Source organism: Merops nubicus, unplaced genomic scaffold (genome assembly GCF_000691845.1).
Source record: "Merops nubicus isolate BGI_N331 unplaced genomic scaffold, ASM69184v1 scaffold8259, whole genome shotgun sequence".
Taxonomy (NCBI): domain Eukaryota; kingdom Metazoa; phylum Chordata; class Aves; order Coraciiformes; family Meropidae; genus Merops; species Merops nubicus.
The window spans coordinates 20,807-39,051 of NW_008631632.1; the positions used below are offsets into that span (position 1 = coordinate 20,807).

The 18,245-nt window shown below is 44.1% G+C and overlaps 1 protein-coding gene across 1 annotated transcript in view; it reads right to left on the reverse strand.

The window, feature by feature from the left end:
* ABTB2 (ankyrin repeat and BTB (POZ) domain containing 2) overlaps positions 1-18,245 on the reverse strand; it is a 120,139-nt gene that overhangs the window by 16,828 nt on the left and 85,066 nt on the right. The window contains exon 4 of the mRNA XM_008947636.1: positions 4,255-4,407. Within this exon, the coding sequence (XP_008945884.1) occupies positions 4,255-4,407 (153 nt within the window). The remainder of the gene's footprint in view (positions 1-4,254; positions 4,408-18,245) is intronic.

Below are 18,245 nucleotides of genomic sequence, written 5' to 3' on the forward strand. Positions count from 1 at the left end.
CCAACCCCTCAATAAAAGGAAGTGCATTAACATTTCTATAGGGCTCTGTTAAATCCTTATCCTTTAGATGACCATCAAATGACCTTTATCTCATTTGGAAGGAGCCCAGAGATTACTGTAAATCCCCTGGTTATCTGCTCAGAGACTTCTGAATTCCAAACCTGGAAGTCTCCCTCCTTCACTGAAGAAAGGTTGCTAAACTGGTGTTTCCCATCTCAGCTGGGCATCCATACACTCAGCCCTTTGATGCTATTTTGGGGTGAGTGCCTTCTCCACCAGTTGTCTGGTTTTCAACACAGGCTCTTGTGCAAGTTCTCAGAGAGTGAGATATCAGCCTGCCAAGTGCCTTTGGAAAATGAAATTCTTCCCAGAAGGGCAACCTCTTCTGGAAACCTTGTAGAGCTTGCCAGATAAGTAACACACTCATCACTTCACAGAGGAGAGTCAAGATGAATCTTATTCATGTTTTAATTCAGCAGCTCATTTTTTAATGCTTCTAGGCTTGGGCTGATAGTGGCTGACAAATGGTGAGCAGATGCCTTGACCAATATGCTGAGCTCACAAAGATCCCTCCACAGCCTGGTGACCGGTCACGCTGGATGGGGGAAACCAGCATCTCACCACAGCTGCTTGCAGAAAGGAACCACCTCAGGGTAACTTTGGGGAACAGTCAGCAGGGAGGCCAAGGAACCATCCTGGAGTCACCAGCTCTTTGGAGATGCATCTGCACATAAAATGTGTCTCCACAGCAGCCAAGTACAGCAGCAGACAAGATCTCTGAAGGACTCAGATGCTAGATGAGGACACGTACAGTACAGAGGACATGAGGACAAAGAGACAAAAGGCTTAAAGCTGGACATAGCTGTCAACCTCACAGCTAGGCCAGTCAATTAATAATCTTGATCTAGTAGGGAAATTGGTACAGTATCATCATGCTACAATATTATGTAGAGTATGATGCAATGATTTTGTGTAATAATAAGGAAGAAAAATCCTATGAAAAAAATATGTTAGATAAAACAACATCACTTGAAATTCCATGAATCTCAGAAAACAAAGAAGATTTTGAAGGGATGGTACCTGTCTGCACATTGTTCCTATTTTGCTACCAGGCATGATTCCACCCAGTGCCATTCCAGGCACTGCTGGAGCAGGGCTGGTGGGAGGACAACTCACCAAACTCAGCAAGGAGCCCTGCAGAGCGAGCAGCAGAACGAAACAGTTGCACAGAGCTGTTGGAGAGACCCAGCAACACCTTGGGCTGTAGCTCTTGGCACAGAGCTGCCAGGGGGACAGTTCAGGAGCAGGAATTTGAGGTCAAAATTTGTGAGCTTTACTCCTGGGGGACCTGCAGGCTCAGTCTGTGCAAAAAAAAAAATGCTGTACCCTTGCTGGTCTGTAGTGGTGGCTTCACAGCTCTTTGATGACAGATGCAAAGTAGCTTCTTTTGGAGTGTGCTAGAAGTTAGAGCATCCTACCAGAGCTGGGGGAAAGAGCTCACAGATGCACAACCACTGTGCAGCAGCTGTAACCTCAGCAGGTTTTCCATGTAAGAGGAGTCATCCTGCAGAGGAGAGAGGCAAACCCCTGCACCTTTCCCAGGGCAAAGCCTGTGCTCCCACAGTTTGGAGCTCCCATGTATGCCCAGGGGAGAAACTGGAGAACAGAAGGTGGCCTGAGAGGTATCAGTGGAAGCAGAGCCCAGAGAGAAGGACAAGGGACAGGGCTAAGGTCCTCGTTTGGGAAGGGGGAGCTTGAAGAGTTTGCAAGAGCCTGGTGTCCTCTTTGGGTTTCCTAAGCAATAGCTACTGCTATAAACACTGCTAGTGAGTGATTTAAATGTGAGAATAACTTATTAAAAGCCCAGCATTTATACTTAAGTAGCTGGAAAAGAAGCAGTTCTCTGGACTCCAGCATTTCCCTGTTAGATTATCTTTTAACCAGTACCAGGTGAGTACTGAGGATGTTTATAAATTGTCTGGCAAGCCCAAACCAAAAGCACCATATTAGAAGGCGTGATCCACAAAGACATGAACAGTTGTTGTGGAAGACTGGACTGCCCAAGCAGTCTGTGCCAGAGGACAGATATTAGAAGTCTCAGTTCCAAGTTACACTAATTACACTTTGTCCTTCTGCACAACTTCTCTTTCAGGGATTTCCACGTGCCCTACCTGATGTGTCACCACTGCAAGGAACTAGCATTATGTGACTTCTGGCCTGTGCAGCATGAGGAAAAGTGAGTTGCAATTTGCCTACAGTCACACAGCAAGCCAGGGATAAATTTGGCTTCAGTTCCAAGATGTCCTTTTCCCCTAAATGTGCTGTAATGGTTGCTTGAGAGGGTCATATAATAGCACTGGAAATGAGGCACTACTCTCTCCTCATGGTTTTTTTTCCTGTTAGTTTAAATCTTTCATGCAGCAAAAAGACAATAACGTTCTTTTCCTCACACACACACCCATCATGGAACATCCTTAGGCCTCTAAAAATAAAACTCAGTCAAGAGAGTTCAGAACAAAGACCTGATCAAGCTTAACTGATTTTTGTCCTCTACTACAAAGATGCTGTAGGTTATTTTAAAGCAGAGGTTGTTTCATCTGCAGGAATTCACACTGCACGTGTCCCTCGGGAGGAACAGTCTGCTGAGGTAAATGGTGTGAAAGGATCTTGCTTTTCTTACAGAACTGCCCTTCTTCCTGTAACAACAACAAACTGGATGGAAGCCTCTAACAAAATCCTGCCCTGGGCCACTACTGCCAATCCTTAACAACCCAGCAACTGAATTATCTTGTGCCTGAACACCCCACACAGTTTGGCTGAGGCCCTTTATACCTGCTTCTCACTTTTATTTATGGCTTACATTATTTGGGTCTCTATCAAGACCTTCATTTCATCCTGGCATCAGCCTGAAGTTACTGAGATGAACCCATTTTCACAAGGGCTGCCTCTAAGCACTTCAGCATCAAAATCAAACATCCAAATCCCTGCCCATTTTTGGTTTTGGTTTTTAAGATATACAATCTATAAGTAAGGGACTACCTGTGGTTTTTGCATGTTAATGTGCCCAAAAAACCAGTGCAGAGATAGGACCTTCTCTGAAGCAGAAGGTTTGGATTCAGGTTTGAAATTAAAAGTCTTTCCAAAGGAGAGACTGAAAGAAAAACCCTGAAAGCAACTGGATGTTCTTGTGATTGGTTTAGTCTTCTGCAGTACTGTTCATCAAAGAATTTCAAAGGTTTTGGCAAGCATTAGACACATATGTAAAATTAATTTACTCAGTAGTAAGTTGCCTACCCCAGCAGCTACTATCCCTCCATAATCCAGAGCAGTGTGTGCTTTAATTGAGACAGCACACGTACACTGGCAGAGAAAAGGGAGAAGAAAAGTGTTCCAGGACTAAGTGTACAACTCCTGACTTGTGGACACCCAGTCCAAGCTCAGCTGCTCCCCTTCAGGTGAGGTTCTGTGGATGTAAGTACCACCCTTCAATTCCCAAACAGGGAGGCAGAGATGTAGCAAAAAGCAAGAGCCTTCCTGGCTGCCAGAAGGAAAAGGCAGAAAGCAACACAACCAGATCCAGGACTCTCTATTAAAAGCCTCTTGTTGCTTTTACTATTCAATTCTAGGAGTAATAGTATATTTTTATCTTTTCAGGTGACCATTTCATCACTTAAGAGCATGATAAAAGTACTGTTTATTTCTATTAACTTGTCCCACATCCTCATTGAACCCAAAGGTATATGAGGGGCAAAATTCATTCAAAGCACAAGAATTTACCTGGCACTAAATAAAGTCCAAGATGTAATCCTGATATCAAAACCAGTGCTAATGACAGCAACTTGAAGGCCTACAAACCTGAATAAAATACCTATGATGTGCTAATGAACCAAGTTAATTACAAATCCCAGTTCAATATGTACGTGAGGGGAAGATTTTAAAAGACACTGATACTTTTCATCAAGATATCTCAAAGAATAATCTGGTAATTAAGCCTGAGGCTGTAAAAAAAACCCAAATACTTCTATTTCAATCTTTCTCTGTCCCATTCCTCCCACGTAACCCTTGGCATGACAAAATCCTCCCACCCCAGCTGCAGTGTTTGCCCAAAGTTTCCTTATCTCTCGGAGTGCTAAAAGGTGAAACTTGTATCGTGTGTTTAGTACTTTCAGATCTAGATCCCCTGAAGCAGAGTGAGAAGAACACTGTAAGAAGTCAGAACTCCTTTTAGCTGCTTATCAAGCCCAGTCCACGTACTTCAGCTGGCGGGGCTCACAGTCCAGCCCAGGTAGGAGCAGCCTGGCTGTCTGCCTGATGTCATCACTGTCCACGGTCAGGCTGCGCCGGTGCTCAGCGTAGGTGATGGCCACTCTCATCCACTCCATCAGCGGGGGCAGCAGCATGAAGGGCCTGTGAAAAGAAGCAAAAAAACCCAACCCATCGTGGTTAACACTGGCCTGCTCTCTTGTACTGCCAGGTGAGAGCAGGATTATGATGTGATTTAAATTGCAAGCAGTTTGTGGCAAAGCGACCCAGCTGCTCCTCGCTCGCCCAGCAGCCAGCACAGGGCAGTTTACCTCAGTGTGAAGGGGTGCAAGGCAATAAAGGAGTCTAAATAAGGCAGTAACAAGAGCAAGAACAGCCATTCTGGACACAGGACTGAGATTACACAATAATATTTGGGGACCATAATACTCTCACATGCCACATATCTCAATACACAGCCAGACTGATACATTATTTGTTTGTTTTTTCCCCAAGGATACCTTTGCACCCTGGTGGAAGGCTCAGAAGTGCCAGCTGTAACTGAAAACACCTCTCCTGTTTCCAGTAACTAATTTATGAACACTGGGGGGAGAAAGAAATAAAAAGCCCTCTTCATTTCAGCATTCAAAGGCAAAAAACTGAGGGGAGAAGGCACCACTTCCTTTGCAAAGTTCAGTGGAAAAATTAATACATACCAGAAAAGACAAAATGATTTTGGCGCTAGTGAAAGGAGCTGAACCCAGGAGAGGCATTTTCCAAGCTGTGGGTGTCCATGGGAGGGCACAGACGTGAGCCCAGGAAGGGTAAGCAGCACCAATCCCTTGGAAACCAGTTCTCAATAATGGGATCTGCAAGCAGAACTCCCTTGGCGTGGCTCTGAACATCCTTCAGGGTGGGATAACTGCAGTGTGTGAGAGATGAGCCATCTGTTCCCACACTGCTGCCTGCAAGGTGTGCTCTAAAAGGCCACCAGTGATCTCTTTACAAACAAGTGCACTTCTGCTCCTTCTCCTCTTCTGAGTGCTGAAGCAGAATCTACAAACTCCGAGGTTCTTTTAAGCATCTGCTCACTCCTGGATTGTCAACACCAGGGTGTTTTCAGCAGAACATCTACTGGCTGCTTTTACCACTTCACCTCCATGCCAAACAACCAAAATGCCAGCACTGCTACAGTCATCACTTTGAACATCAGTGGAAAGACTTTCTGGAAGTCCAGCTGGAATCCCCCAATCCATTTAGGCTTTCTACCTTGTCCCAGCCACACTTTCTAATTACTCAGCAGAGCCTCTAGTGTAAGGGTCAAAGCTCCCAGATGTGGTGAGGACACAGAGGTAGGCTGAAAGATCCAGAATAAATACTCAAAGTTAGATGGAGTGAACACCTCAGGAGCAATAGAAAAAACTCCCTTACAAGTGAGAATATCTAGCACCTTTCATGGTAGATAAGCTCCTTAGGCCACATCACAGCTCCCCTGTCACTTTGATGGTGGGAACACTGCTGGACAGATCCACCATGTGGATCCAGCACAGCCCTGATCATTTTGTTAGGCATGAGCCAAACCCTGGTGACTGTTATGGCACTGGGCAGTGAAAAACTGTGGTCGGCCAACAGAAAATACCACTGAGTCTGCAGCAGAAATAACACAGAACATGAAGATTTTTCCATTCTATAAAAAAATTCCCATGTGCCAGGGTTATAAATGGCTTCCACACACAAGCAGGCCTTGAATGTGGAAAACCTGGCTTGGGAGGAAAGGGAAGGAGAAAGAATTTTTGTTTGTTTATTTTTTTTAATATCAATAGATTTTTTTTTTTTCCCAAAGAATTTTAAAACTCACAGATCAACAGACTACGCCCAAAGGAAAGCAGACTTTGGATTGCAAAAAGAACCATCTGGAAGGCTGTTTTCCTTGTGCTGCCATCCTAATTTCTCCCAACCCCATCACTGGCATTGCTGTGCAAGTTGGATAAGTCATTATCCTATCAGGAGTGAACACAATGACTTCAATTTCTGTTTGGCTGTGGACTCTTTTCTCCTGAAAACTTCTAGCTTGAGGATGGGCTTTCTGTTCTCTCCCCCAACATCCATCTTCCACCCAACTATTTCCTCTCCTCCTCCTGTCCACACGGGCTCTGCTTTCTCTGCCTGCTGACACCACTGAGCATTATCACATCATCTAAGCAGAGAGAGTAGGAAACGCCAGCAGTGGGTTGGGTTGCACTAAAAATAAAAGCAATTATTCTTTTTCTAGGAAATAAATGCAATTATCATCCCTGCAGCCCTTAACCTGGGCAGCTCTCTGCCTCTAGGGAAATCCTCATCATTTCACAGTCTGAAAAACACTGGAGGAGGGTAAAGGGAGAAACCTTCATGGAAAATTAACTGGGAGATGCTGCAAGCTAAAGAATTGGTTTCTGCCTGTGCCATGTTCTGTACTGTGAATTTTCCTCTGGACTTTCTGACATTTAGAAGCATTTGGCAGCTCATTAAATTCTGCACATGACGTGATGCAGCCCTGGGAATATGTCACACTCGCAGCAGCAGTTCACTAGGGACAGGCACTCTCTGTTTTCTGGGGAGGAGGAGGCCACCACTGCTTTGTTCAGTTTCTTGCCATAAAATTATCTTTGAGTGATGCCACAGGTAAGCTGGGAAAGCACAGAGCAGTGGAAAGTAAAATGGACACCACTCATCTACCATACACCTTGTAAACAACCGCAGCAATGTCTGACACTGACACCATCATGTGTTGTCAATATTTCATCCATAGGTTCACTGAAACAACCTCCATTTAGAACTGGACAGTTGCTGCCTTCCCAAGGAGTCAGGTTAGAGCTGGGTGAGATGCCCTCTGAGAAAAAATGGACAGTTTTGTGGGTATTTTCCCCATATTTCAACTAAACCACGTTGTTTTGTATAGACATAACTGAGAAGGATGGTGGCAGCAGCACTTGGCAGAGAATTTATAGCAACTTGTAGCTTCTTCCTGGAAAATGTGCTCCCCTCAGTTGATTAGGATGACCTAGGAGATGACCAGCACGAGGAGATCATGTGTGGCAGTCCTCGAGATGCTGTGGGATCACAGGCCTCACTGTTAACTCATGCACCACAAAGAAACTAGTCCCCAAAGTGGGAGGGTTTTTAACAGCCCCGGGGTCAAGACATTTTTGGCAGAGAGAAGTTCATTGTATTCAAAAGAGGAAAGACCTCCACAGGAGTTAGAAAATCATGTCATACGTCCTCTGCATTGGAGGCTAGGACAATGCACTTGGCTCCTGACATTCAGAGGTAACTCCTGGGATCTCAGATAGAAAGAGAACAGCCCATCCAGCCTGGCCCATATTCTTCTAAACACTTTGACTGAACCAAGTTTGAACTTTTTCTCTAACAACTGTTCTGTAAGCCCTTGCCAAGGTTTTAAACACTGAATTTAGCACTGCAAAACACAAGTATCCCAATACTTATGGTCAGAATAGGGTAGGCCATGGTAACTCCCTTATATTTGATTTACTGAAATTATACAGAGGCTACATGCAGGGAAGAATCCCAGATCTTTAGAGATTGTTGTGGTTTTTTTGCAAGGGACTGAAAAAAGAAGAAGGGCTTCCAGTGCAGTGTGCTGAGATCTGAGTTTAATGCTGGAACCAGACTATGGTTCAGTGCCACTTTACCCTAAAATGACAAAGCCCAAAGTCACTGACACAATGTGAGTTAAGAACAGCTATAAAAAGCTATAGATCAGTGTCACCTGCTCTCTTTTCTATTTTTTTTTAAGGAACAAACTTAAAAGTCATACTCTGTATGTGGAATTCCATAGCTTTTCAAGGCTCCTAGGTAGGGAAAACCAGGCAGGAATAAGACTAATCTGCAACAAAATGGTGAATCACACAGGAGGGTGCCTAGGAGAAGATGTGTTGTTTGAACTTCATACCAGGATGGAAAAACCCCAGGCGTGGCAAGAGAGTCAAAAAGAAGACAGAGTGAAGTCCCATTAATTGGAGAAGTGAAAAGACTGAGGCAAGACAGAGTATCCAAAACCTAAACCATGTCCTGCTGATGTGGAAAACAGTGGCTTATTTACAGTTTGGATTCTCCAACACTAAACTCCTCTTCAAGCTGCAGGGGGAAAAAAAACCCTCAGTATGTAATTACAAGTGAATAAAATAACAACAGAAATTATGATTTAGGGAAAAAAAAACACAAAACCTTTGCTCCAAAACACAACCAGTTTAAAGTTAGGAGCCATTTCTTTCATATTCAAAATAATTTACTGAATTTGCAAAAATCTCCCACATTTACAAAGAAGAGAGAGGAATTACCACACTGGATCTGCTGGATCTGCTTCAAGGATCATCTCAACAAATGCCACATCTTTCAAAGCAGACGGTCCTAGCTCTTCACACAAAAGGAAGAAGAAATATAACCACAGACAACTAACCCAAAAAGAAAGTTTTCTTCTGAATTCCTCTGAAACAATGACTGGCTCACATCTTAAAAGATAAGAGATCTCAAGTTTCAGTGGATCATTATCAAGTTTCTAAGGTCTTGGCTTGGATATGCCATGACACAAACTGCCACAGTTTAGCGAGTTATCTTTCAGCCAGACACTAAGGGAATGAAAAACATCTGGATAATGTTGTATTTATTGGGTCCTTTCTCCACTGAATCTGCCTCCACAGCTTCCTCTGCTTACAGAATATAAAACAGGACAAGAACAGTTTAAGTCTAGAACTGGCAGCTCTGATCTTTCTTAGCAATCTTAGTAACCACAGACAGAAATCACCTTTTCTGCAAATCACAATTAAAAATAAGGTGCAGCATCAGACAGGTCTTACTTCATGTTAACTGCAGCTCAAAGCAGAAACTAAATTCAAGCTCACTAAAACCCCATGAAGTAATTATTAGGAACTCACCATGAGTCTTAAAAAAAGCCCCTTGAGCCTGTGGTTTATTTATTATAATCATGTTTTACAAACTTTGTTTTAACAACAGGGAAAAGATTCCATTTTCAGGCTGAAAACAAGTACATGTGCTGCTCTGGAATGTGCCATGTGTCTCATTAGAAAAACATATTTATAACATCTGTAGGCTGTGGCAGAAGGAGCTCTTGGTTTCTAGACAGACAGAAAATAATTAAAACCAACTTAAATTGTATATAGTTGATGATAAGAGTCAGATAGATATACACGATAGTTTTAACTACAACAATATGGTCACAGTTACGTGGTCAAAGATGTGAGTACTTCCATCTGCCTGCCCCGGACACACACAGAGCTGTTTGATCCCTCATGGGCACTGCCAGTAGCCACCTCAGCAGAGGAAACTGGTGGAAGGGAAACCACCAAGCGTGTTCCTATTGCTCCTCCCAACTCCTTGACATCCTAAAACTCTCCATAAGCTGAGAACTACTGCAGGCAATTTGGGAGATGAACTATTCTTGCATTACTCAGGACCTCATTGCAGCCTTGACATCAATTAATAAACAGCTGTATGTTTAAATTACTTGCAAGACTGCATGCAACTATGAGGACTGACTTGCTCAGCTTCATACTAGACACAGAAAACAGCACTTGCCAGTGACCTACGTGTGTCAGCTCGGGCCACCAGGTTTGCAGAGGTCAATTCTACAGACCTCCTCCAAAGGACCTGGATCTCAAATCCTACCTCTGACCAGCCAAGAGCATCCTTGCACCTTCACTGAGACACAGGCTCTTCCCACTACAGAACCGTGGATCCAGATGGGTCATTTGCACCAGATCTGTTAAACCTTTCCCAGCTACAAAGAGGCGACTCCCCTGGTTCACAAGCCTTCCATTTTGTAAGCACAAAATGCTTTCCAGACAAGACCTGACTGTGGGTGCGTTGGGTGCGTTCAGAAGAGTGTGACCAGAAGAGTGACCAGAAGGTCAAGGGAGGTTCTCTTCACCTCTGCTCTACCCCAGTGAGGCCACATCTGGAGTATTGGGTCCAGTGCTGGGCTCCCCAGTTCCAGAGAGACAAGGAGCTACTGGAGAGAGTCCAGAGAAGGCTGTGAAGCCGCTGAGGGGCTGGAGCATCTCTGTGCCAGGACAGGCTGAGAGCCCTGGGGCTGTGCAGCTGGAGAAGAGAAGCCTCAGAGGGGATCTGAGCAGTGCTGAGCAAGAGCTAAAGGGCCCCTGGGGGGCAAGAGGCTGGGGCCAGACTCTGCTCAGTGGTGCCCAGGAAAAAGGAAAAGGGGCAACGGGCACCAACTGGAACCCAGGAGGTTCTAGGAGGAGAAACTTCTTTGCTGGGAGAGTGGCAGAGCCTGGAGCAGCTGCCCAGAGGGGTCGTGGCCCTCAGGCCTGCCCAGAGCCACAGAAAGGGCACTTCACCTCTGCACGCCCCTCAGGAGCTCCTGCTTGTCATTTTTGCTTTTACAATTTAAGTTACAATTTAAATCCTATTACTTTTTTTTTTTTTTAATTAGCATTGTTAGTGAATAGAAAATAAGAAAAGAGAAAGACCAATTCTGTGGCTTTCCTGGGTTAATTGGTGAGAAGGGCACAGGAGCCGCTTCGCAGCAGGCCCAGAAATGGCCGACGCGTCTTTGCTCCCCCCTGAACCAGCCTGACACTTGGAGGCCGGGCACCCACGGCCACCCCGAGGAGACAGACTGAGGAAACCTCGCCACGTGCGACAGGTCCTCGTGCACAGCACAGCCCTGGTGCTGCTGGACGTGAGCACAAAAGCACACAGGTTACAGAGCCGCCATAAGCGCGGGCAGGGAGCCAGGAGGGGCTGTCTGCTGGCCGTGGCTTAGCCTTGATCTGGGCAGAAAAACCCAGAGCTAACTCCTACGGTTCATTCCAGCAGTTACGCTGGCAAACCCCCCCCCCAAAAAAAATCACTACCTGCAAGCAGATTTATCTGGAGTCGGCGCTGAGATTCCTCCTGAATCATTTTTTTTGCTGCTGATTCCCAAAAGCACCAGTAGGATTGAGATAACAGGCCTCAGAGTTACGACTTCAATCTGATTTGCCAACGTGCATATGTTAAAAGCATATACTGCTGCTCCAGCCAAAGCCAAGCTGCCAGATCCAATCACAGAACCCATTTTCAGGGCCCAGTTGTAAAATTCAGAAGGCTGAGTGTGGCCATGCTCATGAAAACCACCTGAAGCTCCCGAGGTACAACGGTGTGAACAAAACACCAGAAAGATAAATATTTTTGTGCCGTTCCGGAATACTGAAATGGGTTTAATTAATTATAACTGCACAAGTTTGATCAGCTAAACAAAGATAATGCTAACCAAAGCGAACAAAATTTTTCACAACAAATAGGGAAATGTTTCCCATTTACCTTAGAGCCCAAGCCAGAAACTAATTAATATTTGAAAAGAGAAATTTTCAAACACAAAATAGTGGTATCTAGAGGCTAAACATTTCAAGGTTAAAAGATTCTTCTTTCATTTGCAAGACTTCAGAAAAAGTTGATGAAACTTTTATTTTTCTAATGGCTTGACTGATGTTACACCTCTGCGCCACGTCACGCTGCTGTGAGCATGGCCCCTTTGCAACGTCAGTCTCGCCCGATGCTGACTGACATCAGTGTTTTCTTAATGAAAATCTAAGCAATCTTTTGGCTTTTCACATTCCTGGAACCTTGAGAAGTTCCAGAAACCAATTTAGCATGAAGGCATGAGGAAAACACCAATACATGTGAATGAAAAGAACTGGTTTTGGAGCTCTCTTAGGTACAGTAACGTAAAGTGTGCACTAAAATCAGGTACCCAACCCACTCAATAGTGTAATTACACAATCCAGGTTCTGGCTGCTCTACTACGATCACAGAAGGTCTCACAAACTGGCCAAAATTTAGGAGTCTGTTTTCTCGAACAAAAGGCAATGGAGCCCACAGGGTGTGGTGGCATTTGTGAATGAATAGGCAGTAGCCTTCCCTAAGGCAGTGACACATAAAATAGGTAAGATCTGTCATTAATGAAAGATTAGGAGGAGGAGTAACATCACTGCTGGAATAAATAGATGCCAGTGTGGCACTTTTAAATTATTATTTTGCAAGAGAACGTCACTTTGTCCTAATGGTAAGCTGCTCAAGAGCATTTTTCATCTATAAAGAAGCTTCTGTCTTCTTCCTCAGTTCTTGTCTTAAAATACTGAAGAGCTGCTGTGCAGAAATGAAGTGAGTTCTGGTTCATCCAAATAGGTTTGGTGCCAGTGGTGAATGAGTGTTCCTGGTTTTTACTGGAAAGCATGAGTTACATGTTTGCATTTTGCCTTAGATAATTAAATAAATAGTGTCATAAGTGTATAGACATGAGAAATGCAAGCAACAGAAGTGTCCTGAATTTAAAGAAAACAACCATTGCAATGAAGTCAGTCCTACTATGACAGACTAGGACCCCCTCACTCTTCCATTTTGTGTTTGGTGTTGTGAAATCTCCCAATTTCAAACTCTTTTTATGCTTCTATCACCGTGATTTTTATGATCATATCAATGAACCTAAGTAGTGCTATGAAAGAGAGACATAACTGCTTAACTGGGACCCAGAAGATTTTGCCACCCTGGGTATTAGTAGCCTCCTGACACCTCTGCTGAACTATAAAACTGTGTTGTGTTCTCTTAGTTAGAAAAAGGTCTATAGATCTAAGGCTGGAGTTGTAGAGTTCCTTTTATGCTGAATCTATGTGCTGCAGGTGACAGCCACAGCTGACAACACACCATGAACCTGGGCAAGTCTGCTCCCAAGTCTTTCAAACACTGCCAGCTCACAAGGTTCACTCACTCGCCAGCTCTCCCAGTTTCTCCAGGAGGACAATGTTATCCACGTGTGCACTGCAGAATCCAGCAGGTAACTTCAACCATGCCTCAAAACACACGTATTTCCACACTAGAGGTAGGGGGAATCTGCACAATCGAGTATCTTGCAAACGAGAGATGGAAAGGCACCTACCTGCAACTCTTGACAACACCATCAAGCAATTGCCACAACTACTAGCAGAAGCAGGAGGCCAGCAGCCCAAGCAATACTTCCCTACAAAGCAACTTGTCACTACCAAGGGTTTCACATCTCACGTCCTCTGAACTACAGAGCTGCAGATTTTACGCTGAGTTTGCACACAGGACTGAGACACCAGCAACGGTTGTTTATACCCACGACATCTGCAGCACAGGCTGGGAGGGAGATGAAAACACCCGACTGTCACACAACTCTCCATACCAAGGTTATCTGTTACCCATCTCTTTCTCTCTAAAAAGCACACTTAAATAGTCTGATATTAATAGATCAGATAATCATCATAATGAGGGGGAAGAGAATGGAGTTTTCTTACACGTAGCTAAAACCTGTTCTTGCAACAGGTCCAACCTGCTTCACTCTGACCACTGCAGAGGGTGCAGCACTGTGGTTCCTACAGGAACATGAAGGAATTTCAAGCTCCAGCTATCCGCTCAGCTGATGACTAGCATGATAAATTAGTAATATTTTTCTTCTAATACAAAATTACAAGGATATTTTTTCTTTTCCACCCCATTAAAGTTCTGCTGCCAGACAGCAAGATCTAAAACCACGGAAGCATCGATAAATGCTCTGTTAAAAATGGCAACAATTCTAACACCGAATGCAATATGCTCCATTTTTCAGCTTCAGAAAAATATCCTCATTCAAAATTTTCATTTTCTTTACACTTCACTACCTGTTGCCTGAACAAACCTTTCCATCAGCACCCAGTGCTCTGCGTTCCAAACACAAAGGAGGAGTAACCAGTAAAAAGGGTCTGAATCATGGGAAGCAGGTATGCTTCTTCCCAGAGTTTTTACCTCAAAGAGAATGGAAGAAACAAAATTATTTGAGAAATAAACTGGTTTTCACTTGCCTTTCTTTCCAGCAGGTACCTCTGAGCCCTAACTCTGTGACTAAAGGTTTACAGAGCCAAGACTATAATGCATCACTAGACAGGGGCGAAAGCACAGTCAGATTAAGTCAGTTTGGCCACTTACCCTTAAAACATATTGAGTGTCTCCACACAGAGAGTTTAGCAGACTAAAAGAGATTCCAAAGTGAGCTAATTAAACTATTGGAACTTCTTGGATCAGGAAGAATGGGATGCCCAGATGGAAAGTCGTTTAAGGAACATATGTTTCTGTGATGTTCCAATACACCAGCTCTTCGGAGAGATCCTTCCTGAGGAGTTTGGCAGCCACAACAGGGAACTGAGCACTGCCTACCTGGCACAGTGCAGGGCTGCACAGAGGTAACTCTTAATCACACAGTCTGGATGCTGGGAGCAATATAATTACAACAAGATACATTCTGAGCAGGTTATAGTAGTCCTGTTATCATTTCATGCTAATGTGCTTCTATTCCTCTCAGCCAGCTTAACTATCTTACCCTAGTCCTGCATCATGGGCAACTCATAGAATCAGAATTATTAAGGATGGAAAAGACCTCTAAGATGAGCAAGTCCAGCCATCAACCCAACACTCCCATGGCCACTAAACCATGTCCCCAAGTGCCATGTCTACACGTTTTTTGAACCCTTCCAGGGATGGTGACTCCACCACCTCCCTGGGCAGTCTGTTCCAATGCCTCATGACTCATTCAGGAAAGAAACTCTTCCTAATATCCAATCTAAACCTCCCCTGGTGCAACTTAAGCCCATTTCCTCTTGTCCTATCGCTGGTTCCTTGGGAGAAGAGACCAACCCCAACCTCACTCCACCCTCCTGTCAGGTAGCTGTAGAGCACCCGGTCTCCCCTGAGCCTCCTCTTCTCCAGACTAAACAATCCCAGTTCCCTCAGCCACTCCTCATATGACATGTTTCCCAGGGCCATCACCAGCTTTGTTGCCCTTCTCACCCTTTCCTACTGAAAAATCCTGGTGCTTCTAAAGGATTAGAATGAAGGACCCCATGTCTCTCTGGAAGGACCTTTTGCATTTCTGAAGGAAGCCAAAGAGGTGAGAAATAGCTAAATGAATTCTTTACAGCAGCAGAGAGTTTTCCAGCAAGCCTGGGCATAAACACTTAGAGCTTCTGCCTCTCCTCTCTGTTCTCTAGCCATTACAAGATACATTCTAATCCATGGAAGAAAGAACTTCAGGTACAAACACTTCAGTGGAACTGTTGTTCCCAGTGGTTTGACTCCAGACTGAAACTACCCCTTTCAGCAGCATCACTTCAGATTTACACTGATAAGGAATAAGAACAAAACACAGCTTGGTCTCTTCTCTCCAAGCAAACACGTCAGACTAGCATGCACGGTATCAGCACAAGGCTGCTTAGCCCCAGAAGAATCCACGAAGCTGAATCAGCTCAGACATGTAACTCATTTGAATAGGATTTGTCTTGCAGAGCAGACGTGCATTTTAAAACAGTCAGTTCAGCATTTACTGTACCAGTGTGAGATGAAAACAGGAGAGCTCAGCTCTGTCAGAGACCACCAGGTCATGGCAGCGTGTGCACTCCTAGCTACAGGACAAGGAAGTGCAAACTGCCAGGGTCTCCTTTCAAAAGGGAACAAAGCAGAGACACACCAATCTAGGATTACCCCAGGGAAAGCTTAGTTTCTAATCTCCACAAGGTCAAAGAGAAAGAAATTGTTGCTATTATCATAAATTATCCCCAGAAACATTTACTCTTCAGAAGGGCTTAGCTCTTAGCTCTCTGTTACAAAGATGTCAGGAACAATAAGAGCAAAACCCCCAACGACCTGCTGGCTTTGGCTGCTGCACAGCAAAATCTCCAAATTGTGTCTTTATTTACTGGGGCCTTTGTCAGAGCACCAGCAAACTCCTTCCTCAGGAAACAGGCAAGTTGTGCAAGTGCAGGGCTGTAATTTAATCCAATAGGAAATAATATTTACTCCAACTGGAAACAGCAATTACTGAATAAGAAGAAACTCGTTGGCTTGTTACCATCATCGTCCTTTGTGATATGGTCCGAACAGAGTTACTGCTTTTTACTTACATTACTTCCAAAAAACACTATGTTAGTATCTTTAACGTTCTATGTCTAGAATCTTTAAGGATCTATACCTAGGAAAAATGGAGACAGGCTGATGTTACATGACAGCAAACCACCAAGAGTCCAGTAGAGAAATTCAGATTCTCAGTCACTCCTCTACTATTTCAGTGGGCAGTCAGCATCCAAAAAGTGGAAAAAACAGCCAGGAGACCTGGTCATATTAATTTTTATAATGCCTTTTTAGTAACACATGCTGCAAGAGTTTTGTTTAAAGTTTCCCTGGATGATTTTCCCTCTGTTTTTGGGGCTGGCTTGCTGCTTAGTCTTCTCATCATGAAACAGCAAACAATAAACAATACACAACACAGGGTGCCTACAGGCACTGAAGATTTCTGTTTGTGCCAGCCCTGAGAATCCAGGCAGCTAAGCTGCCAGGCTCTCATTTTCTTGCACCTTCTTTTTTATCTGAACAGATGGAAGCTTAAGAGCAGAAGCCAAGAACTTAACATGGGCATCTTTACAGTAGTTACAGTAATTACTGTAGCTGTAGTTGCAGTAATTGCAGGGTGGTAGCACACACATACACAATGGCTGTCATCTCTTCATCACTAAACAAGACAAAGATCATCTATCTAGTTTCCAAACATTTTCTTACAAATAGGGAACATTCGCCAGAAATGGCTTAGGTCAAAGAAAGTCTTTCTGGGGATTTCCAGCAATCCCTGAGGTCTACTGTAAAATGCCTATGAAAGCAGAAAACAGAGGTTTTCCAACAAATGTTTTGTAACTGACAGGACAAAGACTGTCAAACATCTTACTGCTTCTCTGAGTATGTGGTAAGGATCAACTCTGCTTCTCCCTGAATAGCCAGTGCTAGGAAACAAGTATTGGTACCTATCAATGATCAATGACTGGGAAGTTACCAGGCTGACATGTGTAGAACAGCTCTGAGGGACAAATACTGTAACTAGCACCACAGAAGCATGGAACAGCCAAGGTTGAGGAGCAACCCTGGAAACTGTTTAGTCCAAAACCCCCTTGCTCAAAAGCAGCTAGAGCAGGTTGTCCAGAACCACGTGAGATTAGTGATCTTTAGGGTGACCTGTACCCCTGTATCTGTGACTCCTGAGACTTCTCAGACCACCTTTAACTATTATCCATGGAATCCAGTGCATAAGCAGCAGCAAGATTTTGGGACCCTGGCTTTTTGGGACATCCAGCCATTAGCATCACTTTTTTGTTTCACTGTGTATGCTCTTCTGACCTTTAACCCTTTCCCTGTGGGCAAGGCTGGCCTAGGAAGGCAGCCTGTCTACTCTCCAACAAATCTGCTCTATCTTGTTCAGTTTTGTGGACAGGGAGAGTCTTCTTGCAATTTTGCAGAGAATTTAAATCATCTCTGTGTGTGCCACACCCCTGCTCCAATACAGCAAGATGAGAAGATGCAGGCTACTTAGGAAACACTCCCACAACACTACAAATTGCTTACAGCCAGTAGGAGAGAAGAAAGGGCAGCCTGTCCCAGGTGTGAGATGCACAGTTAAAAAATAAAATAAGCAATGTTTGTTTATATAAACAACATAAAAGACAGAAGGGGGGGGATAATTCAGAGTAGATTGCACTGCCAGTTTCAGCAGTTACACTTGGATGAATTTGATCCTCAGGGTTTGCAATTAATCCTCTTCACTACTGCCAAGGTCATCCCTCTCATTCCAGTTTTGCAATCTTTGAACTATAAAGAAATGAACAATTAAAAAAGACTTCTGGACTTAAAAAATACCTCAAGAGATGATGCCAGGAAAAGGCAGGAACACTTCCAGGAACCCAAATGCAACTACTCTCTGTCGCCTGTTGACTTTAGTGTGACTTGGTCTGAATTCAGTTCACAGACCCAATGCTACAGTGCTCACAGCACACACAGACATGGAGTAAAACAAACATAAACAGTTCATCTTGGGTCCCTCTTCAGGTTTTCAGTTAGGATAGCAGAAGCACATATGAAGGAGGACTCTGTTAAAAAGTCAGTAGTTTCTAAGTGTA